Below are 25793 nucleotides of genomic sequence, written 5' to 3' on the forward strand. Positions count from 1 at the left end.
GTGTGGAAGCCGTGCGAGCTTCATAGAATGAGAATTTCACGTGTTTTTTGTTTGATAACAACGTAGGCCTACGGCGGTACGCTTTGTTGGTGATAATGTACGCTGTTCTGTTGTTAATTTTCCGTGATTATCGATTGAATAATTGATCTGTTATTACTAGGTAGCAATCATCATTGATGTTCATTAGTTTAAGTTAAACAGGGGATGTTCACGTTCTATTTGTAGCACTACATGGACCTTTTTAACTAAATATATATATAAGGCCTAAATAATAAAAAAAATTTAGGGCCATGAATTTTGATGGAAAACAAATGGCAAATAATTTGCTAAAATCTGATCTTGTGTCCTGTACATAACATGTATGCGAGGTATCCCTGTCCACTGACGCGTAAATTATTTGAGCAGTAATGACTGAATCACATTTCCTCTAGCTCTACGGAGCCCGTACGATGTTTAAAAACAGCCGTTTCGACCAATTTCGTACGGTGTGGTTCGTACGAAATTGGAAATGTGATTCAGGCATAAGAGAGAGCGATAGACGGATCGAGGTAACGCAGCCCCGTCTCTGACAGTTTGTTTACGAGACTTTTACGATTGCCGATAAGGCCAAGTAAAAAAAAAGTTTTGTTTATCGTGACTTTCCTTTTTCTGAAACAATTGATGTGGAGGTCCTACCACCTTGTTTAATAACACTAGATCAGGGAAAGGCAATAGAATACTCTGGTATTGTTACGTAGAAGATTCAAGATATAGTCTTACAATACTTATCAAAAGTCTACCGTTATAAAATAGGCGGCTATTATATAGAAATTAGAAAAATATATATTTGAGTCTTGAGAAAAAAATTCATTAATTTATTTCAATTGGCCTACTTTCAGAATAATATTTGGATCTTTTTAGGAGTTGCCGGTTTGATTCTTTATTGGTTTCCTTCCCAATGTCAACCAATTTCTAAACAGATAATATGAATAATAATACAATAATAAATAATATGAAATTTATCATCGATCATCAGTAGTAAATCACTTGGTTGAAATGTACGGAACGAGATGCAAATATTAGTTTTAAATGGTCCTCCACGTGCTAATACATGTACAGGCTTCGTTATCCGCTGTTCAACTTGTACATGTGCGCGTTTGTTTTCTACCTGAGCAAAAGTCGATCAGAATGATCTAAAAGTAAGTCTTCTAAAGATGTGGCGATTCCTTAATGTGTCTAACCCTAAATAAGATCGGGACAAAAGAAAAAGGGAAGCAAGGGAAGAGTACGAGAATGAGAAAAGGAAACGCACGTACCGAAAAGAATGGGAACGAGATTTCAAGTGGTTGTCATACGACGACGACAACGGCGTCATGGTTTGCCGCATTTGTCGGGAAACCAATATGACTGAAAAACCCGGGACAGGAAGAAATATCTTCTTTGACGGATGCAGTACTTTTAAACTGTATTCCATCAAGAGACACGACGAAAGCGACAACCATCAACGCGCGATGGGGGCCAAAGCCGCCCGAGAGGCACTACCAGGGACTTCGAAGGCGGAGAAGATGGTCCAGAAGATGAACCAAAAAGTTGTGGAGCGTCTGATAATAATATTCAGAAATGTTCACGCAATGGCCAAACACTGCCGGCCATTTACCGACTTGGTTTGGATGGCATCACTTGACGAAGCTAAAGGGCTAGATGTCGGCTCGACTTACCGGAACGACAAATCTGCGCAAGTTTTCACTAGCTTCATTGCAGAAGTGAGTTTATTTATCAATATTTAATTATTCATGTGATTGTCCTTTTAACTTTAATTAAATTAAAAAAAAAAAATGATAACTGGCACATAATCAGGGCACATAATTTATGAATGATCGAAATAAATTTATATCATGCGTTAGCCTTAAGTTAGGCCTATAAGTCGGGGAGTTATTAAGCATGAGAGACGGAGGAAGGGTTGGAGTGAGAGAGAGCCCAGACCATGTGTTTGTGTTTGTTTCTTGGTGTACAGAGAAGCATTTAATCACTTGATTTACAGGGTAACACCTTGAAAGTACCTTGCCAAAACCGAAAAGGCAATTTGCAGCCATCCTAATTTATTTAGTTGTTTCAGTTTGTTCTTATAGGTAACTGACTCAAGGGCGGGTAGCCCATATATAATTACATGCATGTTCTTCACTGTCCATGCTAAGAAAACGTGCAGTGCAATAAAATGTTGTCTTGAAGAAAAAAAGAACAAAAGAAGAAATTCAGACTTAAATTATTTTGAATGACTTGGTGCTAATCTTTCCGTGTGTGGTCCTCTTTAACTGCATGTATTTTTGCATGATTATTGACTGATTATCCAATCCAGAATAACCAGAAAATATAAAAATAATAAATTACAAAAATACCATTTATTCAGTTCAGAATAGAAGTACAACGTCAAGTAAATATACAATCAATTTTATATCTTCCAACAGAACTTGGAGCTCAAAGAAAAGCAGAAGTTTGGCGCCTTGTGTGCCCTGTACAATCCTAACTTAAGGGGGAGGGGGTCCTTGTGATGCATGATAGTCAAGGAGAAAGGGAGAAAAACATTGAAGTGAAGTTGAGACAGAAGTATAGAAACAAAGAGAGAGGATTTGGAATGAGAGTCTAAAGAGTCACTCACCTTTCATTATTAAATGCAGCTCATGCTGCTTTTAACACATATAATTTATGCATTTTTTTATTAAACATTTGCATTATTTAATAACGCATAAAAGTGGGGCCACCTGAAAATCCATTTGGCCACCCAGATCTCCTACCCAAGTGGCCCTGCTGGCCACCTCAAAAAAAAGTTAAGGGCAAGCCCTGGTAAGACGTGTGCTGGCAAAACAACGTATCCCTACAAGATCATTGATAGATTGAAAAAAAAGTGTTTTATTGAATAATTTTGCCCTTCATATTAAAAATATATTATCCGCTAAATGTACCAGACAATATATCTTGCAAAATGATTCAACTTGAGAGAAATAAGAACACTTTTAACTGTAAAATTGAAAATCTCTGCTATCTTGGAAGTAGTGAAACAGACATACGTTGTTTTGCCAGATCACGGCTAATGGCAGAGATTAGCTAAACATGAGCAGTGCATTCATGATCGCAGGGTTTTTACAAAAATCAGGTATACAGAATACATGATATTCCACACACTTCATTACAACGGAAGGTTGATTTTACCACCTGCCAGCCACGCCTTCCTCATCGCGAATCCAACCAGGGCGGCCACGACGGCTAGCTTACCCATCGTCCAGATGAGTGACCCTTCATACCCGCGACACGTCGTCTCCTTCTGCCCCTTCCTCCCATCTAAAGCCCTTAGAAGGCCGCCGCCCACTTCCTCCGCGGCCTCGGAGCTCTGGCTTCCACGTTGATGTTGGGGTCGGAGTTCAAGGGTCACCTCGTCAGCGGCCCTCAACCCTGCTTGGACGGCTCCGTTCAGATAGCCCATCCACTGGGTAGCTGTCTCGGTGCCAGCCCAATGTATCCTGTTATGGGGATTGTGGACAAGAAATACATAATGAGAAAACAAAACACAACTTAAATATCAGACTTTTACAATACACGTACAGTCATTCTTAATTCAATAATACAGAACCATGTATGATTCTGAAGTTTTAAGCCTTTCATCTAAAGCCCTATCCCATATTACAAACACTGGACCATTCCTTTCCACCCTAACTAAGCACCTCTAAAACCAAGAAATAAGAAAACTATATTGATCATGTACAAGGTCAGCTTTATAACTAGCAGAGGATAAAAAGAATCCGAGACAAACCGACCACTGGGCAGACCGACCCTAGAAAACCCGACCCAACACCCTGGACAACTCGACCAGGTCGAGTTGTCCAGGGTGGGGTACTTCGGCGGACAGGTCGACCCACTTTTGGAAAGACTTCCTTTTGCGACAGCCACCTAAACCGACCCTAACCCTATCCCTAACCCTATTTTACCATGTTTTATATATCATATTATTATTAGATATAGCATTCTAAGCTGTAAAAAAGTGGGTCAAGCTGTCAGCCGAAGCACCCCACCCTGGACAACCTGGTCGAGTATTGGGTCGGGTTGTCCAGGGTCTTTGAGTCGGGTCGTCCCCCAATAATTGAGATTTTTTTCTTCAGATTTGTGTATAACAGGGAGCACAGAATGAAAGATTTTCCAGTGACTTCCATTTTTGCAACATTAGGCTGGAAAATACTATTCAACATGACTCCAAACCTAATTGTTGATATTTTGATAAGATTTTGTTTTACAAATGTCAAAAAAGTGGGTCAAGCTGTCAGCCGAAGCACGCCACCCTGGACAACCTGGTCGAGTATTGGGTCGGGTTGTCCAGGGTCTTTAAGTCGGGTCGTCCCCCAATAATTGAGATTTTTTTTCATATTTGTGTATAACAGGGAGCACAGAATGAAAGATTTTCCAGTGACTTCCATTTTTGCAACATTAGGCTGCAAAATACTATTCAATATGACTCCAAACCTAATTGTTGATATTTTGATAAGATTTTGTTTTACAAATGTCAAATGAATTGCACTATTAACTCGAAACATTCATTTACCTTCCGTGGGGTGTCCTTATGGTATCCCAATTTGCCATGGCACCAGGCGTCATTAGACTCACGGGACAGCCTCCGTTATATGGTTCTAATGCCCAGTCCTGCAAGAAGAGAGAAGATGGTTTTTGAGCATCATTTGATAATAGATGAATTAACATGTAGCTGAAATAAATACCGATACTTTTACAAAATCATTAATAACCAATTTATATCAACATAAATATGAACCCTGTACCTTGTGATCTGCAGTCAGGTGACTTATCCACTAGACCTTAATCTTGTGAACAATGAATGCTATTCTTATACTTGTCTACAAGTGTCCTATTACCAACATTCAAGATGACATGAAACTAATTACGAACAGTTTTCTTCAGGACCAAATCCAAACTGTTTACCTTTTCCATGAAGTCTATGGGTTTCTTTGCAGCGTCTCCAAAGAAATCTGCTAGGTGGTTCAATATGGCTGCCTTCCTGGTATCAACCTGTGAAGATAAGAAATACTTGGTTTACTGCATTCATAGTAGGCTTGTTTCATTACGCTTCTTTCTATCAATTTCTGTATAAGCTGACATTTTCGCATACAGATATTTTCGCGAACGACAGGCTAAGAGACATTTTCTCGAGCCTTTGCTTTCGCGAATAGCACACAGCCAAATTAATGAATGGGCAACCTACATTTTAACTTTCAAAATGCATTTGCACATGTAGGCTCATTCAGATATGGCGTGGTGAACCGGGATCTGGCGCGGGCAGGTGGGTTCGCGCGTCTCTGGTCTCTCTGGGATTTGATGCACGTTGTTGATGGTCCATATTTAATTTATACTGAGAATCTCGCTCAACAAGCCTAGCTTTTCTGAGATTCACTTTTTTCCCCTCTTAGTTAAATCAAGCAATATAAAATATTTTGTCTTATTCTCAAACTTAAATGTACTCTGTAAACTTATTTGATTTTGAACTTACTTGTCAGTATTTCGTTACTTGTATAATAATTCATTTGTTATTGTATTACTGTATGGTTTATATATGTCATTCAATTGATGGATATTTGAGTGGAAAATAAATAAATAAAATAAAATTAAATAAAATCAAAATAAAAGAGTATTTGTTTTAACATGTAAATGAATGGCAACTGCGTGCATTCACTGACGTCTGTGTTATAAGATACATAAATGTGATGCCTGTCACACTTTACGTCATTGTTTTTCAAAACACTGAGGTTTAGCCACATCATATCTGAACAAGGTCTAACAGGTGAGTGCAATAATTTGTGATTATAATGTTGGGATAGAAGCATTTATAAATTTGAATATGTATTTTGTTCATTGAAACACTAGTTAAAGAGAAGGTTGAGTTCTGGGAACAGGTGGACATAAATTTGTGAGTGTTATCATTGTATTATGCAAGTGTGAAAGAACATCAGATACAAAGTGCTCGCTGAAAAGTATGGCTTTTCAAATGCCTTATTATTCTAAATATGGCATACTGTATAACATCATAAAATTCGGGACGGATTTTTATGCCACATGTTCGTGCAGTCCCATATATATCTTTTTGTGTACAGTGCTTGTAACTTTACCAAGACTGGGCCAAATTTCTTATCATTTTTATGATTCCAGAATCTTGCAGTACACACCAATACTTATCAACCTTTTAATAATAATAATAATAATACATTACATTTAAAATGCTCTTAATACGATGTTTCTAAGCGCAAGAGAAAGAAGAAAGGATAAGGAAGGAAAAGTGAGAAATACTAAAGAAACATGTTAAAAACATGATCGATTCCACAATGTTTCTTTCACTATGCAATCGCATGATTTTCGAAAGACAAAATAATATAGGTCGAGTCTTACGCTAACTTGTCCCCACAGACTGGGGTTTCCAATGAAGCCGACGAGGGCGGGGTTTCCCTCTGAGCTGGTGGCGTCAAGGACGTACTGAATGGGTGCCTTGTTGCACCCGGGTACCGTGGCGCAGCTACCGTTACAGACGATCTCACCAGAGTAACCAGCTTCTCTCCAAAATGCCTGGGGGAAGGAAGAACGATATATTAGGGACCTTTCAACATCATTCCCATCAAAAGCCAGGGGAGCATTTTACAAAGATTAAGATCGACTTGAGCTATAGCAGGCCGTTCATGCCACTAGTTCCTCTAACCATTCCTGGCATTGGTCTCTCGAGGGACGTGCGAATCATGGTCACAAATCTACAGAATTTGCCTTTTTTGATAGTTCATTATTGAAGGAAAAAATATTATATAAATATCATAATTGAGAGACCAATGGAAACAGCAATTCGATCTCAGTGTTTGTGAAACACCCCCCAGATGTTGCATTAATTCATACCTTTCCCTTAACACTATGGCAATCTTTCCTATTCCAATTTATAAAATCATCTCAAGAAGTATAATGCCCACAAAGACCGATGGAAAATAATTTGAATTTGAAACACTGACCAAGAACGTTGAATTTGTGAGAAAATGTAGGGCAAGCGTCATGAGCGCCCACCAGACGCGGACACTGGCACTATACAAGAAGACATCATCACCATCATACATGTATGAAAGTTACATATGCCTACATGTAGTTCAGATATTCCTTATGGTGGCAGCAATGACCTACTTCCATTTGCTAAATTATGTAGAAATGATATAATGACACTGATTAACATTGCACCAATTGTTCAATGAACCCCCTCCCCCTCCCCCCCCCCCCCCCCCACCCCCTACATCAACCCACCCTGCAACAAAGCCATGATGCACCACATGTACATACTCAACCAAACTAAACCGTTTCTGCGATTAAAAAACTACTTTTTACCTTTTTATACGTTGCAACAAACTTGAATAGATGACCTGGGTGCATAGATGTTGTCAGTCGTATTCTTCTTGTGGGCTGATCTGGTAAGTACTGTATCGATCCTGAAAGCCAAAATATACAGTAATTGATCAGTAAGCAGAGGTGTTGTAGTTGTGTTGTTTAAACACTTGACTGTAGATGCAAAGGTCACGGGTCTGATCCCCGGCTCGGCACTTATGTCCCTACGCAAAGCCTTTTTACCTATATTGCTTCTCTCCACCCAGGTGTTGAATGGGTACATGGTAGGATTTGAACTTAAATGTGGTTAGATTGGTAAATGTGGACTTGTGAAATGGTGCTTGGCTGGAATACTCCCCAGGAAGCGGAGTGAGTTCAATATCATGTGGAGATAAGCAATCAAATCTAAATGACTGGGGTAATACTAAATACAGTGTAAAGTGTTTTCCCCTCCTTGTGTATGATCTACCCTGGACCAGTAACTGCTAATACATACAACAGCTCTTGTACGAATTCAGACAGGTACAGTGATGTAATGGCACAAAGTTAATTTGAAATAACCTTGTACATGACTTGTATAATTGTAAGTCTTAACACATTGCTTACAGGAACCAGGTGGTCCATGAGTTAAGCCTATGGAATAATAGAATTAAGCAATTCAATTTTTGTTGAAATGTTTTTTTAATCTGAGCTTGTAAAAACTGCAATGTAATTTACCATTTTGCAGGTGTTCTAAAAAACCATTCTACTACTACTACTACTACTACTACAGGTGTTTGTTACTACTACCACATTAACAGGTTAATCTACTACAAACTACTAAACCCCATTGTAAGTTACCTGTGCAGTGAGGGGGAGCAGCTACAATGATGTGCTTGCAGGTGAAATGCTTGCCAGACTGTGTGTGAACTTTGACCTTCTCTGGTTGGCTTTGGTCGATGGCAACGACGGGTTCGGACAGCAGAATGTTGGAGATGTCTATCCTCTCTGCTAGTTGGTGACTAATACCTTGCGATCCACCCTGTATGGGAAGATGTATTTTTTACAATTTGTGACAATTATGCAATATTACTCTCTGTGGATTATTTTATCTATTTTCAAACTAGCCAATAGAGAGAACTATTCAAAAGAATTGCTCTGCCAATACAACCTAATCTTTTCTCCTTTTTTTCCAATCCTTTATTCACACTTTCTCTCCCTTCCCCTCTCTCTTTCTCTCTCCCTCTCTTTTATCTTCCTTTATTTATCTTCTCTTTTATTTTCACTTCTTTCTCATTTCATCAATCCACCTTTCTCCCTTCTTCTTGATTTTCCAATGTTACAAATGATTTAGTATTGTTTCTAGTGTTAACTTTCCTTATCTGGGTCAATACTCTTCGGTATCCTAGTTTTACTTTGAAGATTTTCCCATACCATGCAGACCCCTTGTACTTACACTTATATCTTATAGCTTGTATTTGAAGATTGGTTTTAATCTCCTTTGGTTTCCATCACCAAATTAGTCCTGCTCTCTTCAAATTTTCTTTTGCATTGCCAATGCAACAGGTATTTTTCTTTCTGTGTTTTATTATGGATTCTTAGCCCTACAAATGTAGGTGTTGTGTATAATTTGACTATGATTATGTTTAGTATCATTTTGAAATGCGATACTCTATACAATTCCTCTTCACTTCTAACTTTAATTTCTGTTCCTTGTCAATTTTGGTGAAGGTATTGTATTCTAGTATATAATATTAAATAATTCAACTATGTACATTTTTTATGTATCAGTCTTCGGAATGTTTCTACAAGCATTTTTTAAAATCGATGAACTGAAATGAATTTAATTGAAGTTTTTGTTCTTTGCTCAACAATAACAGTTCATTTTCACTTAAGTTTTATTTTTTCATTTCCAACACTCATTTCAAATGGGTCAAAGGAATGCTGAAGCAAAGAGGAAATTTAGGACTGACCTTTATTCTAAGCTCCTGAGCTGATCCAACGGCTGTCTCCACCAGCTTCTCCAGTCCTCCGGATGAACTGAGGTAGAACATGTACGAGAGGGCGCTAATCTCTCGTAGCCTCAGACCGCTCACCACCTGCCAACCCGTCTCTATGGTGTCCCTGGCAACTGAAAAAAGACAGAGGGCGACGTTCCATCAATTATCCGACTAGAAGTTGTACCCTACAAAAGACTAGACTGAAAAAGTGACATCGATGGCTATATCAAAAACTTTATTTTTTTACAGTACAAACTGTGATTGCTGAAATTCAATTGATAGTGCTTTGTAGTTTTACTAACTTATTACAAGATTCTCACACGTTCCTGATGGCCATTGTGACATCAGTTAAGTGATCCAAATCAATGGTGCGCAATAAATGAGCGCTGATATCATTGTGTGCAGCTTATAATTACTGCGGATGGAAACCATATGTGCCTGCCAATCAAGGTCTCAAAAATAATTGGCTTAAATTAGCTAGGAAACTTTCATAAAGTTAGGCTGAAATATTTTTCCAAACGCTTCAACTGAATACCGAAGTTTGTTAAGTGCTTTGCTCAAGCCAAATACTGAGTAAAATAGTCATCTCTCTAAGATAAGTATTAAAATGAATACTGGCCTAGAACTCAAGCTTTAAAGCCTGTCTGCACTAGTTTGGTCAGGGGGATTAGACCTCCCTGCAAGGTCTCTAACAGGTGTTTATCTCATTTAGTTAGCTCTCAATTAACATAAGAAAAAGGGGATCATGGGGGACCAACAGGTACCAAATAGGCATTGTTTGCTATATAGAGGACGCAAGTAGCTATAAGTAGTGCAGTGGGGCTTTAATATAGTTACCTGTTGTCCATGTCGAGCTTTCTACCAGTTGTTCTAGCGTCATGTTATCATACTCATCAGCTTTGACCGCTGTCCATGGCTCATCACTGGGCACGTACTTAGCAACGCTATCCAACTGTATAACAACAAAGAGATTATAGAGAGTAAATGCCTTTACTATAATGATTTTAAATCTCAAGACAATATCAGATCATTTCCTGAAAGAGTGCATGATAACCACCATCATTAAATATTTTCCGAGGAGGGCGCTATTCAACTTCACTTGAAATGGTTACGACCTTTTCCAGAGAGCTGAAAATCCCTTGTTTTTCGAAATTTGGAAACCTTTTTACTTGAAATATTGTATTGAAAGACGCTTTGAACATCTATACGATCTATCAACCTATATCCTGGACTCGGATGGTAACTCTGAACTTGAATTTAACTGGATTTTGTATTTGTCAACTGCCCCGCCCATTTCTGGATTTTGAATATGGCGGCAATTGCACACAGTACGTCATACGCTGGGAAAGCTGGACATGAACTCCCAACAGCTACGCACTTTGGAGGTAAGCCAGTGTTTGTTAAACATAAAGACATCCCAACGATTGATGACAAAATGATTACAAATGAAGAGATTTTCAAATGTCTCTGTAAAAGTGTGCCTAGCTGTGATATCAAAGGAATTCAGAAAATCAGAGGTCTGTGGAGGCTGTATGTAGAAAATCAGGACAAGAGAATCAAGATCATTACGAATGGACTGAATGTACGGAATGTAAACATTGCCGTGTATGACAAAAACCCATTTCTTAGAGACGAAAATGAAAATAGTCTTCGTCTTCTGATTAGGGACATACCCAGGGCTCAAATTAATTTTTTGCCCACGGGGGCTCTTCCAAAAAAAAAAGAGCCCCCGTGAGCCTTCTCACGGGGGCGCTTTTAGTGCTGACGGGGGCTCTTATTTTAATACAAATTTCCATTGAATTGGTACCCATGAAACTCCTTGGTATTTTATCATTACCATTTATTTATGTCGGTATTTTTCCTCTTAGAAATTTACTTGTTACATAGCTGTTATTGACTTTTATCCCCATGAGGACATTTTCTCCATTTCTTCCCGTTCTGCACATAATTTCCTCCTCATTATTCGGAGCAACCTTATTTACATTCTTTCTTTACTTTTAGTCTTTACCATATCCTTCCAAAACATAGGGGCGGATCAAGCTTTTTGCTAAGGTGGTGGGGTACCCCAAATACGATGTAGAGCATCGTCAACGAGCCGCGTAGCGGCGATGCGATTTTTGTTGTTGCTATTTTGAACCCCCGTTAGTGATGTTTTCCTGGCATCTACTGACATCTACTAATACTGTGTAGGTCTGGACACATGATAGCATTTTTATGTGCGCATCACATTTTTCCTTGGCAGCCCAAGGGGGAGGGGGGGGGGGGGGATTAAACCTCCTAAACCGCCTAGATCCGCCCCTGCAACATCTTATGCCTTTTTCTTCTTCTCAATATTGATTTACTGGTCGGGTTACATTATTTGCTGGTCTTTAAGAATCACCAGATTTCAGAGGATTCAAACTTTCACAACGAAAAACTTCTCCATGTTTCAGTCCTTGGGCGATTGTCGATCTTCAGCTCCAGCAGATACTGGGCGTCAGCGTGCACACCGGTACTACCAGCGCAGTATAGCCACTGTGCTGACGGCCGCACCGCGAGCTTCCGTTGTTTGTATCGGAAATACTCGTAGAGATGGTAGAGAAAGCGCCATCTAAGTTCCATTTCATTGGTTTAAGGTTTGAAAATTAATACTCAATATTGTGTTAAAGTTATATCAGAAAAGATAATCTTAATTTTATAATTCCACGGGGGCGATTTTTAATTTTGCAATCGCCCCCGTGAGCAACCTGACGGGGGCGATTATGGAGCTCACGGGGGCGAATCGCCCACCGCCCCCGTGTATTTTGAGCGCTGGACATACCACTATCTGCCCATGACTCCCTGATCATCGATGAACTCGAGAGACTAAAGTACAAGGTTTTGGGGACTGTTAGCTACCAACGCCTCCGCGTGGATGGGCGTTTGACAGATTGTCTAACAGGAGACAGAGTTGTGTATATTCAGCAACCATCTACCCCCCTCCCCCGAATCATGAACTTTGGCCTTTTTAAAGGCAAGATCTTCCACTATGGCCAACTCCCGTCAACTACGAGACCTAAAGTTGTATGCTCGAGATGTCTGAGCGAAGGTCATCATCGCTCCCAGTGCAGTGGCCCTGTAGTGTGTCGCCGTTGCAATCAACCAGGACACATCCAGCAAGACTGCACCAGAGATGATACCCCAACAGCTCCGTTACATACGCAAGATCCTACTAGTAAACCCGACACCCCAGCTATACCAGCAGCCGTAGCCGCAACTGCCCCACACGTTCTAGCCAGCATCGAGAAACTCGTCGCATCTGGAAGACAACAAGCGACAATAGAATCGTCTCACAACTACCCATCGCACCATGACTACCAGACGCGCGCTCAGTCAAAGATTACGCAATTTCTGCACGGAGATAGTAGAGAGTCACCCCATGGAGCCGCTGAGGGAGTCGAAGCAAACAAACCGGATAATGTGTCATCCTCTTCCGCTAACAAGTTTGCTCCTCTCGCTAGCAATCCTGATTCTTATGTTTCGCCCTCACGTACAGATGCTTCAAGCAATGTCTCTTCATGCGATGTCGATGACGGCAGCGAAGAAGAAGCCTCCGAAATATCTTTGGAATCACCCGAGTTGCCAATACGCCGAGTGAAAGATGATACAGATAAGAGTAAAAAGAGGAAGCAAAGGTCGACGAAAAAACCACGGTACCGAAGAAAAAATGATAGATATGTCAAACAAACTTATTTCAATTTGATTTTTGTTATACAATCTTCCTTTTTCATGTAAATGTCGAATTGTCATTTCTTAAGTTTAAACGTTCGCGGTCTTAGAAATAAGGAAAAACGAAGTCAAATTTTCAGATGGTTTAGACATCAAAAGGGACACATATTCTTTGTACAAGAAACTTATTGGACAGCCGACATTGAAAATATTGTGAAAAGTGAGTGGCGTGGGCCGTGTTATTTTTCACACGGCACAAATCACTCCAAAGGAGTTGCTATATTATTTGATGAACACCTAGACATAGATGTCACTAGTATAGAGCAGAGTGGTGATGGAAGAAAGTTGTTACTAAAAGTTAAAATGGAAACCTTTTTATTGACAATGGTAAACATATATGCACCAACTAAGAAAAAGCAAAGAGAACGGTTTTTTAGAAATCTGAATACTTTCGTATCAAATTCTTGTGAAAAGTATGAAAAATCTAAATTAGTAATGGCAGGAGACTGGAATTGTGTACTGAATGTCAAGAAAGACACTTTACATGTTCAGGGAACAAACCGTTCCTATTACAAGAAACCGCTAAATTTTAGTAGATTGTTAAAGAAATACGAATTGTGTGATATCTGGAGGAAAATGAATGTTAATACTATTCAGTTTACCTGGAGAAATAAATATCTAAAACTTGCTTCAAGATTAGATTATTGGCTGGTCGATAAAAGTTTTTTAGGGAGAGTTGTAAATACAGATATCAGACCATCAATAAGAGCTGATCACAACGCAATTTCTTTAAAAATCAAAACAAAAACTGTTCAAAAGGGTCCAGGTTACTGGAAGCTGAACAGTCGTGTTCTGTCTGATGACTGTTATCATAAAAATATTTGTGATGTTATTAGTTCAATGAATTCTCAAAATATGAGTCCCCTACAGAAATGGGAACTTTTGAAAATAATGATACGTGAATTTACACAAAAATATTGTAAACATAAAGTTGCAGATCAAAAAAATAGAAAAGGGTTTTTAGAAATGAAGCTTAATGTATTACAAAAATGTATTGATAACCAAAGTGGAAATAATGATAATGAAAACGAATATAGGGTCATAAAAGAAGAGCTGGAAAATATATATAAAGTAGAATCTAAAGGAGCTGGTATCAGAGCTAAGGCAAGATGGATGGAAGAGGGAGAAAGAAGTACTAAATACTTTCTTAGCTTAGAAAAGAGAAATGCTAGCAGAAAAAACATAAATCAGCTGAAGACAGGAAATGGGAAAAGAATTATTGAAAAACAAGACGAAATATTGAAAGAAACCGTTGATTTTTATAGTAAGTTGTATACTAAAGAAGATATTGATGTTAAAAATGCAGAAGATTATATTTTTTCTCAAAATATTTCATCTCTCTCTGACGATGAAAATAAAATATGTGAAGGTTTATTAACACACAGGGAATGTAAACAAGCTGTATTCGCAATGAAGAAAAACAAAACTCCAGGCTCTGACGGAATAACCGCGGAATTCTATCAGGTGTTCTGGAATGAGATCTGTGATATTTTAGTTGCCGCTCTTAACGAGTGTTATGCTAATGAGAAAATGTCGGATACTCAAAGGAAAGGAATAATTACTTTGATATACAAGAAAGGGGATCACCGAGAGCTGAAGAATTGGAGACCGATCACATTGCTGAATAGTGATTATAAAATAATTGCAACAGTGCTTGCAAAACGTTTTCAAAAAGTAATTGGTAAAATTATTCACGAAAACCAGTCGGGTTACATAAGAGGTCGTCTGGCGGCTTGTAATGTAAGACTTACTAAAGATATCATTGAATACATGACAAGGAACGGTAAAAACGGTGCTCTTATGATGGTAGATTTTTCTAAAGCTTTTGATGTAATTGATGTAACTTTTATAAAAAAATGCCTGAGTAAATTTAATTTTGGACCTGTTTTCCAGAAGTGGGTAACAATTTTATACACAAATATTTCAAGTTCTGTAATTGTAAATGGTTGGTTATCTGAAACTTTTAGTGTTCTGAGAGGAATACGCCAAGGGTGTCCCCTCTCGGCCTTATTGTTTGTAATGGCCGCAGAATTAATGGCAAATAAAGTGAGAGAAAATAAGGAAATCAAAGGTCTAGATATTGATGATAAAGGTATTGATCTGAAATTGCTGCAATATGCAGATGACACCTTATTTTATGCATCTGATATAAATTCTTTTGAAAATATTTTAATCGAATTAGAGGTTTTTGGCATAGTTGCAGCAGCAGGACCGAAGTTAAATAGAGAAAAGACTGTCTTGATTTGGATTGGAACAGCCTGTCAACGATGGTCGTTATCTTGTTTTGGCTTACATTGGACAGATGAGCCAGTAAAATACTTAGGACATTATATCGCACCTGATCTGCAGTGTGCTTTAAAGATAGATTGGGAAAATAAATTAGAAAAAATGCAAAAACTGTTAGATAACTGGAGAAAAAGAAACCTGACTTTGTTTGGAAGACTGACTATTATCAAATTACTTGCAATTAGTCAAGTTATCCATTTAATGATTGTTGATACAATACCGTCTACTTTTTTGATAAAACTTAATAGCCTGATATTTAAATTTCTTTGGAAAAGTAAAATTGAAAAGGTAAAACGATGTATTGTCACTGAGGATTATTGTGAAGGAGGAATACGAATGATTGATGTTAAAAAGCAGATGTTTAGTTTTAGGCTGAAGTGGCTTGGGATGTTTTTAGATAATACAACAGGAAATTGGAAAGACATGTGTAAACATTGGTTTGACTGTTTGGGAGGGCTGCATCTACTGCTCAATTGCAATTATACTGATTATACTTTAAATCTCTTAAAACTTAGAAATGTCCCATATTTTTATATAGAAATATTACATGCATGGTACCTCATAAACAAATACACATCAGCTGAATGTCAGACACAGAAACATGTCGACGAAAATATTTTATGGTATAATCAAGATATTGTTTTTGAAAAGAAAATGTTATTTTATGAAGATTGGTATAAAAGTGGTATTATATATTTAAATGATATCTTTAAAAATGGTACTTTTGTTTCAGTAAATGAATTATTTATCCGCCTTAAAACTAGGAGAAGTAAACAATTTTTGATTTTTGACTATACAAAGTTACAAAAATCAATTCCAAAAATTTGGATAAATGATAAGCATAGGGTACCTTTGGTTTTCAAAGACCATAATTTCTCTATCCCCCATTTTGTATTTGGAAAATCAGTTAAGCCTGTTAGTCTTTTGAGTAGTAAACAGTGGTATAATATGATTAGTTTTGAACAAATTAAAATAAATAAATGTTGTTTGTATTGGGAAGATGTCTTGCAGAAGGACGTTAAATGGTCCTCTGTTTTTAATAGGAATTTGATTGGGATAAAAGATTTTCGTTTACGTGAATTTAATTTCAAGCTTTTATGTTACCAGTTCGTAACAATCTGTTCAAGTGGGGTCTCTCATATGATGACCTTTGTTTCAAATGCAAAAAGACTGAAGATGTGCTTCATGCTTTCATTTCATGTAAGGCAAATGAAACCTTCTTTGCATATTTAAAGGACTTATTTTCACGTGCTTTCAATCTTAGAATAGAGATAGATATTGTTTTATTACTCAAAATGAATTCGCAAACCGAAATCGATTTGATAATGACTATTGCTTTTTGGTCGATTTATAAAATGATTATTTTTCGTAATAAGTATGGGTATGATAATAGAGATTTGAGTTTGATTTACTTATTTAAGAGAGAAATGACTAACAGAATAGAAATAAACGAACATTTGAAAGTACAAAATATGAAATTTCCTGCGAATTTGCTTAGTTATATTTGAATAAATAACTTGTGTATTATTGATGTTCCATTGATTTGCTGAATTGTAAGCAAAATTATGTTATTGTTTGAATATTGAATAAACACCTCTAAGAGGCAAAGAGAAAAAAAAAATCATTAAATATTTTCAAAAAATGACCAAACTTACAATCTGATATCACATACAAGCACGATTTACTGACTGCATTTCTAACATTTCACATTTCTTTTGTCACTCTTTACTTTACCATACTTCATACACTTAAAATCAAGACCAGAAAAAAGAGAAATAATTTGCAATCACATAGTAAATAAACATATATACAAAAATTGAGAGAGAGCAGTTGTGAGAGGGATAAGACCATTTAAATTCAATTTTATCAATAATTTAAGGTGGATATTTTCTACACACATCATACTGACAATTTTTTTATTGTTGACAAATTCATAAGAATTATTTTAAAAAGACAGGAAGTGAGCTAATGGCAACACTTTACATCTTTACAAGTTGAAAAACATCTTTTTATCAACTGATTTCAACCACTCACTAATATGACTTAAAACTACCTTTTACTGTGTACAAAAAACTTACATTTGTGATAAATCTGTTGAGGTCTACAAGAGAAAGTAGTGGTAATGAGGGAATGCTATCATGATGCTCGGTTATACCAAACTCCTTGCCTGCCTGTAGAAGCCTCTTCCCGCTGTTGAACTGGGGGTAATGTTCTATACCGAGCTCTTCCAGGAGCCACAGGACATGGTGCTGTGAACTGAGGGTAAGGTAAGGTATTTATTCATCAACAATTTGCAGCTAAAGGCTTAATTGTATGCATGATTAACAAATATTTAAATATAAACATCATATTTACAATTCGTTATTTCACAATAATTCAAGATCATGACAAATTTATTTTACTGCATAAAAACATAAGGACCATGTGGATATGAAAACAGATTCATAACAATGATACTAACTATACTTTGTTTTCAAGATATATTGTACAACATCCTCTGAGGAACTAATACATCAACAAGCTCTGCTTCTAGCTAGTTCCTCCTTTCTCGTGCTATTACTATTCTATTTGTTGATTCATTTTATATATTTTTTGTAATATATTTATTCATTGTATCATGTTTGGCATGAGAAATCAAATCATTTGAATCAATAATAACAATGCAATGCAAATGCAATCATGCTGCATATCAATGTAACCATAGCATGGCTTGGAACTTGTGCAATCAGAGCAGGTCTTTGATCAGGATACATTCACCAGTTTTAAGAAGTTTGGACCAAGAAGTCATGGGGTGACAGATCCTTCAGTGCAGCCGCCCCATGCCACTGGAATGCCCTCCCTTCATACATCAAATCAAGAGCATCACTTTCAGTTTTCCACTCATTCCTGGAAACTTGATTAAAACCTGCTATTGATGATCATTATAATCACTGTTGCACAATGATATCTGTGAAAATGTATCTGGATATAGTGTCTGATTTTATTGCATCTGATTATTGCATTGCCATTATTGTCATTTTGTTGGTTTGTATCAACTTGGATTATCTTGAAATTTCTTAACTGATTTGTAGGCCTTGGGTGCCATTATAGGCAGATACATGTATGTGCGCTTTACAAATCAAAAATTAATATCAATTATTATCAAAATGGTATTGATTTGCTTTTAAACGTCTTTCTATTTGTTTTACCTTGACACCCACTGACCTCCTAGGTCCCACGAGTCAGGTCCATGTGCTCCTTGCATCTCCACAGTCATCGTTCTTCCACCAATCCGATCTGATAGACAGACAGAAGACACAAGGGCTTAATAAAAAAATTCTGAAGGAGGTCTGGATCAAATTTGTTACAGTCTGAAGGAACCTCATCATTTGGGGGGGGGGGGGGTCCAGACTTACAATTTGGCTGCGAGTTTAAATGTGTCACCAAAAAAATGTCATTAAAAAATAACCTCTATCTCACTTCATATTTGTTCTCTGACTATTTCCCCCTAAATAGCATCACTCTTTCTATAATTTAGCCACAGCTATACATAATACACTAACAACTACAAGTGCAATTAGTATCAAAGGACTCATAAAATGGTGGCAAGTATTCCATAAATAAATTTTGAAATCAAGTTCCCTCTACCCCTGTTTAAAAAATTATTGAAATCAATAAAATACAATGTAAACCAGAAAGTCACTAAGATGAAAAAGCAATAAAAGAGATTATATAAAGGACATTGTTTTTGTTGATACCTTTTGCCTCAACAACAAGAACCTTGCATCCTGGTACATTCTGCTGGATACGATAAGCTGCAGTCAGACCAGACAGCCCCGCCCCTACTACCACCACGTCACACTCCTGGTCTCTCTTCTCTGCCATTTCCTGAAACCTGGAAAAACAAAGGGGAAGAGGTGTTTCATTTCAAGATAATATGAATACTTTAAGGACAAGATTATTATCATCATTTAGAGTCATTATACAAGCATTTCAGAACACCTAGCAAAATTAAGAGCCATGTTGTTGGCCTCTGCCACGTCCCTCCAAGTGCATGACTCAGTCTGTTGCAGTGTTGATGTATCCCCACGTGTGCATATCGACTTTGCATCTCCCCACACCTGAATGCAGTCTACAGTATTATTGACTACACCATGAGATCCATAGTAGATCAAAGTGTACAGGGACCGACTCACAATTTTTAGCTGTGAGCTGGCTGCATTGGTTTTGACAAGGGTGAATTGATATTATGTTTAAAGAAAAGTGATGCGGTTATTTGGCAAACTTACGCCCATACCTATTTCTAAGGCTGTGCATAACCGTGTAATGAGGTACTCAAGTACACTCCCAGGCTTACAGGCGAATACTCGGATGGCATTTTTTTTTTTGCCACCACCATACTACGGGTACGCCAGCAGTATCCCAGGTACGTCTCCGAAATCTCACACGATTTTACTTTGATTTGCAGTTGAAGACGCCGATTTAATAATAATAATAATAGTAAACAATGGTGTTTTAAACACCAAAGATGACAAACTAATCCATTTTCCTCCGAGTCCAAACAGAAATCCGGACATTTGGTCCCAGTTTCTGAGCGGTGAGTTGACGGTGATTGAGCTGGGAAACATTTTTACCTACAGTACCATGCCGGCACTCTCCCGGGCGTCGGCCTGGACAGTGCCAGGTGTACGGGGAAAAGAAGAAAAAAAATGGCGGCCGATTATTCGAGTATGAGAAATCGTACTCGAGTAGTTGTCAACAGTGCGAGTACTTGAGTATTCAACTACTCATCGTGGCCTTAGCCACATACTTGCAGCTGCTTGCGACTGCGATTTTGGTTGCGACTACCGCTAGCAATGTTTGCAATGCTGTGTGTGCGTCAGTTATGTTTGAAGTGCGTCACCTGTTTAAAGCAGGACGTGTCAAAATCTCTGTGGTGTGACATAATATAGTATTATTATGTATTGACTTTGCCATTGAACTTAAATTGCGCTTAAGTTAAGTAGGCCCTATCTCACTTAAATTTGAAGCCACTTGAGCGTGTAAACTCACTGTACGGCGCTCAATGTGCAAAGTTCTTCGTGGTGATTGCACTTTTTGCAGTATGAATTATGTTATTTTGGTGGATTACTCGGCATACTCGTGATATAGGCCCCGCAACTGTTGTAATCGATTATACTTCTGTACTAGGCTTCTAACTTCAGCCAACTCACTTATATATACTCGTGATCAAGGCCCCGTGCAACGGCATTGCGCGTCCTACAGTATTGACACAGGGCCTGTATCACGACTATACTTCTATACTCGTTATCGAGGCCCGCGCTACGGCGTTGCATGCAATTTAACACAGCAGCGGGGCCTGTATCACGAGTATACTATAAGAGTTTCCTATTCAACTCGCTAATATATACTTGTGATACAGGCCCCGCGCAACAGCGTTGCATATTCTACAACACGGCCATGGGGCCTGTATCACGACTATGTATACTCGTGAACAAGGCCCCATCCTATGCATTTTCATGACGGACAGCACGGCAGTGGGGCTTCTTTCACTGTTTAAGGGTGTTTCGAGGTTTAATAAAGGGAAAGGATTAAAAATGGAGTTAAAAAGTGAGTTAAAAAAGGGGTTGAAAGGGACGTATTTTGGTAATTAAAATTAGGAGGGGGGGGGGGGGCAACTTAATAGATATTAAAGAACTTAAAGAGAGGGGGGCCAACTCATATAAACATTTGAGGATAAATTTGATTTTTTTTTTTTTAATCTAATTAAAATCTATAATATCAACACAATTATTTAAAGGTAAGGCAAAAATGAAAATAGACACCTTACAAATAAATGAATAAAAACGGAGTGCGAGGGGAGGGCACCAAGTTTGATAGAATCCGATTTCCAATCCCACCCCCTTGATATTTATTTTAAATTTTATTATCCTCTTTTAGAATGCAAGGGATTTCCTGTGCCCCCTAACCTCATACCTGATCCCCTCCCCCTTGCTCCAAGTTGACACCCCTATGCAAATTTAGGGAAATAGAAAGGGATGTATTGGGGGCGTTTCAAGGTTTAATAAAGGAGAAGGGAAAGGAGTTAAAAGGAAGTTAAGAAGGGGATTGAAAGGGACTAATTTTATAATTAAATTTTTTTTTTTTTTTTTGGGGGGGGGGGGGAACTTGATTAGATATTTCAGTAGGAAAAATATTAGAATCAGGGGTAATAGTGAGCACTAAAAAAAAAATAGGTTTTTTGTTTTCCCCTCAACCACACCCCCTTGAGTACAAGGATTCGAGGGGGAAAATGGAATCTAACAACATTCCCCCCTTTCGAGTAAGAAAATTGGGAACAAAATAGGGCAAAATAGGGAAGAATAGAGAAAAAATAGATAATATATAGATAAAATAGGGAAGGAAAACAAATCTGGTAAGAATTTTTTTTTTTAAATCGGGAAACCGATTTAAATCGGGTTTTTATCAGGCCTGTTAGAATAAAGATAATTTTAAGAGTGGGGGCAACTTAAATAGACGTTTGAGTTTCTCAAAAAAGGGGTTGAAAGGGACTTTTTTAAACTTAAATATTATAAGGAGGCTACTTAAAAAAGATATCAAAGAATGAAAATATTAAAAAACCAGTTAAATTTAAAAGAGAAGGGGCAACAAATATACAATTGAGTGTAAATTTAACATTTAATATTAACAACATTATTCAAAGGAAGGGCTCAAATGAAAATGAAAGAAGAAGGCCCCGCTGCTGTGTTAAATTGCGTGCAATGCCGTAGCGCGGGGCCTCGATCACGAGTAGAGTAAAGGAGCCCGTAATCGGCCAGCTCCAGTTTTCGGCCGATTGGTTGGATGCAAGGTAAAATCACTCTAAAATACATCGCATAATAGCATAACACATATCCCACACGTACCATACCATGCCAGTGTCACTGAAGAACCACATTTGCAATGGAAAATATATCCTAAAATATCACATTTTAGCGATGTAATCGCCGGTCCCGCTACCCAAATCTGAAAAATCGAGTATCTTACGCGTGTCTGTAAGAAATATGGGTACCATAAAATGAGCTTTATTTCAAGTATTTTTCAGATTTAAAGCCCGATTTTGTGCTAGTCGCAAGCTCAAAAGTATCTCATCGCATGTATTAAATCAATGCAGCCGCACACCGCGACGCACACACGATATCTCTGTCTAATTCAGAGTCCAACTTCCGATCACCGCTGTGCCTGTCTTCGGCCAGGCGAGCACCAGGGAGCTCCGGCGTGGGATACCTGCTCCGCCCGCTTGTGCTGTACATCAGCGCGGAAACGCACGGCGCGCGAGCGCTTCCTATTGACTTTGTACATGCGGCCGTAAACTGAAACGCTCGGCCGATAATGGGCTCCAAAACAGTGAAAATTGAAATGAATATTGTCATGGCAATTCGTGATTTTTTTCTGGGATTCTTTTTTTGTTTAAATAGTAGGGAGGCCAATGCCCGGGCGTAAGGCTTCTACGCCTACGATTTGTGCGCTCGTCGTCCAAGTCAGAAAATTACCAGAAGAAAAAAAAAGGGGAAAAAAAAGAAAACAAATATCTATGGAATAAAATGTATAACAAATACACAATTACACACTCCACAACATACCTATAATCACGGATCTGTAACGGTCTTTCACCATTTGTTGACGATCTTGCAGATTTTGACGTTTTTAGATCCAATAATTCTGTTAGCAGACGACCTTGGCGCGCACATATGAGAAACTAGAAGGGTCCTAGAGGGCGATGAGGTTAGCTCACTAAAATCCTTCTCAATGACTGAAGGTAGCGCCTAAAAATATGGAATCAATTTAATATCAAAGAACTTTTGATAGAGATTAACATATCAGTTGTGCACAAATGTCACTTTTAACAACTAGAAAATATAACGAAAAAGGATTATATCTTTTTAATTGCAGATTTTTACAAACTGCACAATCAAAGGTAGATAGAGTACGATGTTTTTGTCAATCTTGCGTTGGTTTGAGCCCCATAGCTAGAGCCATCTTAAATTGGGGTGGAAAACTGTGAACAGAGACATGATTGTTCGAGCCCCAAATTGAAGTCTTGCGACATCATTATATGAATATGTATGAGCTCCAGTCTCATCGCGCGCAAAACAAATTTGACGTAGTCTCACACATAGTACCTTATTCTCAGCACTAGGTCAGTGTCGTACAGGAATGTATGAGAAGTGTAAAAAAAGACATTTCAGTAAAAAAAAAAAGTCTACGTGAGCAGTCTATACTCCAATTGAGAAGTGTAATGAATGCCATGATTTGAACGTGTGTGTTTTAGTGTATGATATCATCATATGGTTAGTGAGAGAGAGAGAGAGAGAGAGAGGGAGAGAAATATCTCCGTCAGTACACGTCTATCAATGCGTGCAGTCCTATTGACTATGTTTGATTCCGTATTGTGTTCGCTGCAACTGTTGGATTTATCGATCGTATTGTGTTCGCTGCAACTGTTGGATTTTGCAGTGTCAGATTGATCTTTACTCATGAGGAAATAATTGGAATACATATCAAAACTAAGGTAGGCCTATTTATTTATTTCAATCATTTTCTCAATTTACAATAAGTGGTTTTCGAGCTTTCTCTCATTATGGCATGGCTAGCATGGCTCGATTGCGGCTTGCATGCAATTACCGTACCTGGACGGCCTGTAGTACTGTGTCGGTGTGTGCGACTAATTCAAGGCTAGCCGGTGATGATGAATGTACTTTCGCGCGAAGTTTTGAACTTGTTGTCCGGGCAATGACCATGATGACACGCCCATTCCCTCGGGCCTGTCTAATTCTCGACGTAATTTTTGGGACCATGAAATTGATTGTTTCAAGGCTCTTGCGTACGGCCAAGCGTAGAAGGAAGGGAGTGCTTAAAAGCTGGATATCTCCTATTTTATGGAACTTCTGGAGTCGGCAGATGGGTGAGTTTTCTTAGTGAAAGTAAATGCTTTCTTTTAATCTTTGTTTTATTTTAAACAAATTCGTAATTAAAAAGTTAGATTTGGGCATTGGCCTCCCTATAAATAGTAATAATATTTGCTTCATGATTTGAACAAGAAATGATAATAAATAGGAAGTAAAGAGTCCTAAAAATAGGATTTTGTCTTAAGTGGCCGAAAACGGGCTCCTTTACTCTATTGTGAGTTGGCTGAAGTTAGAAGTCTAAGATAATATCTAATCGATTACAAGATGGGTAAGTTGCGGGGCCTATTTCACGATATTGCCGATTACTCAGCATTTGTCATCAACTTTCCAACAACAATAACATCTATATTACAATACATTTAATGATACCCTCGATTAGCCATGGCCCATGAACATGCACTGCATGCTGCAGCACCTGCACTATTCATGTTGATTACAGCCTGTGTGCAGTGCAAGCAAGTCATGCATTGCTTGCCTGCGCAGCTTCGTATGCTGTGCACGAATACCGGTACGGTACCGTACCGTGCTAACTCACGTCACTCATCGAGAGATAGACTAACCCTAATACCCTAGCCCTAGGATATATTTTACGATAAATCAATATTACGACAGCAAATGCAGCACAATTTGATTCTTCACGATCTACATATAATTAAGCATCTGGCTATTTTACATACCTTGCCTTTTCCGTTCGATGACAGCTGCAATTGCGAAGCAAAATATGAGGTTTTATATGTATGCTCTCGGCTCTTCTCAGTCCAGAGAAACGTAAATCAAAACAATCGATGTATGGAACGCTACTATAGGAGATTGTGTACACAAATTAATAATTGATTTCCTTCAGAAGAAGAAGGTGATAAGTGATAAAAGGCCTAGCTAAGTCAACGTTAGTAGAATTTTCTGAAATACCGACAAACATTTTATAGAAAAGACAAATAGAGCTCAGGAAAATGGGATCATTACTGAACTGAATATTTTCTCATAGATTTAAAATAAAAGTTCAACTAAGACAAATATATAAAGCAAATAAACACTCAACCCAAAGGACGAAATTAGGAGAAAAACCTGGACAGCTAGACCAGAGGAGAATTCAACGAAACTATGTAAAGAACAATTCATATTCACATGGGTTTATTCTAATAACGATAAATTTGTGGAGATATAAATCAATGTGATACATGGAAACACTTTAAACAGTCCTTTAGTTTTAAGTCTATATCTATATTGCAATGTTTTCAACTATAGGTCAAGGTGTTTTTAATGCACGTATATTGACGTATATTGAAGGGCTCTTTAATATTTTTTTTGGATTTATTGATTTATTGATTTTACTCGCAAAGCCTCCAACATATAACAATGTAAAATAATAACGGATAAAAATTAAGTCAGCTTGAACAGAATAACCCAAGCCTTAAAGCTCGAGAGCTTATTTCCAGTGGGGTCCCCTATCTAGGCTACATGTACAAAATTAATA

General features: G+C 38.0%; 1 protein-coding gene across 1 annotated transcript; it reads right to left on the reverse strand.

Moving 5' to 3' along the window:
* Window positions 1-2821: 2821 nt before the first annotated feature.
* LOC115918590 (probable flavin-containing monoamine oxidase A) lies at window positions 2822-25077 on the reverse strand. The gene is made up of 12 exons (XM_030984417.1): window positions 24997-25077; window positions 19130-19266; window positions 18581-18668; window positions 17471-17648; window positions 10197-10311; window positions 9333-9490; window positions 8221-8401; window positions 7384-7484; window positions 6418-6591; window positions 4960-5046; window positions 4568-4665; window positions 2822-3494 (listed from the first exon to the last, which is right to left on the reverse strand). The coding sequence occupies exons 2-12, from the start codon at window positions 19254-19256 to the stop codon at window positions 3164-3166; spliced, it is 1638 nt and encodes a 545-aa protein (XP_030840277.1). The 5' UTR covers window positions 19257-19266; window positions 24997-25077; the 3' UTR covers window positions 2822-3163.
* Between the last annotated feature and the right edge of the window lie 716 nt (window positions 25078-25793).

Source organism: Strongylocentrotus purpuratus, unplaced genomic scaffold (genome assembly GCF_000002235.5).
Source record: "Strongylocentrotus purpuratus isolate Spur 01 unplaced genomic scaffold, Spur_5.0 spur5_scaffold_14, whole genome shotgun sequence".
Lineage (NCBI taxonomy): Eukaryota > Metazoa > Echinodermata > Echinoidea > Camarodonta > Strongylocentrotidae > Strongylocentrotus > Strongylocentrotus purpuratus.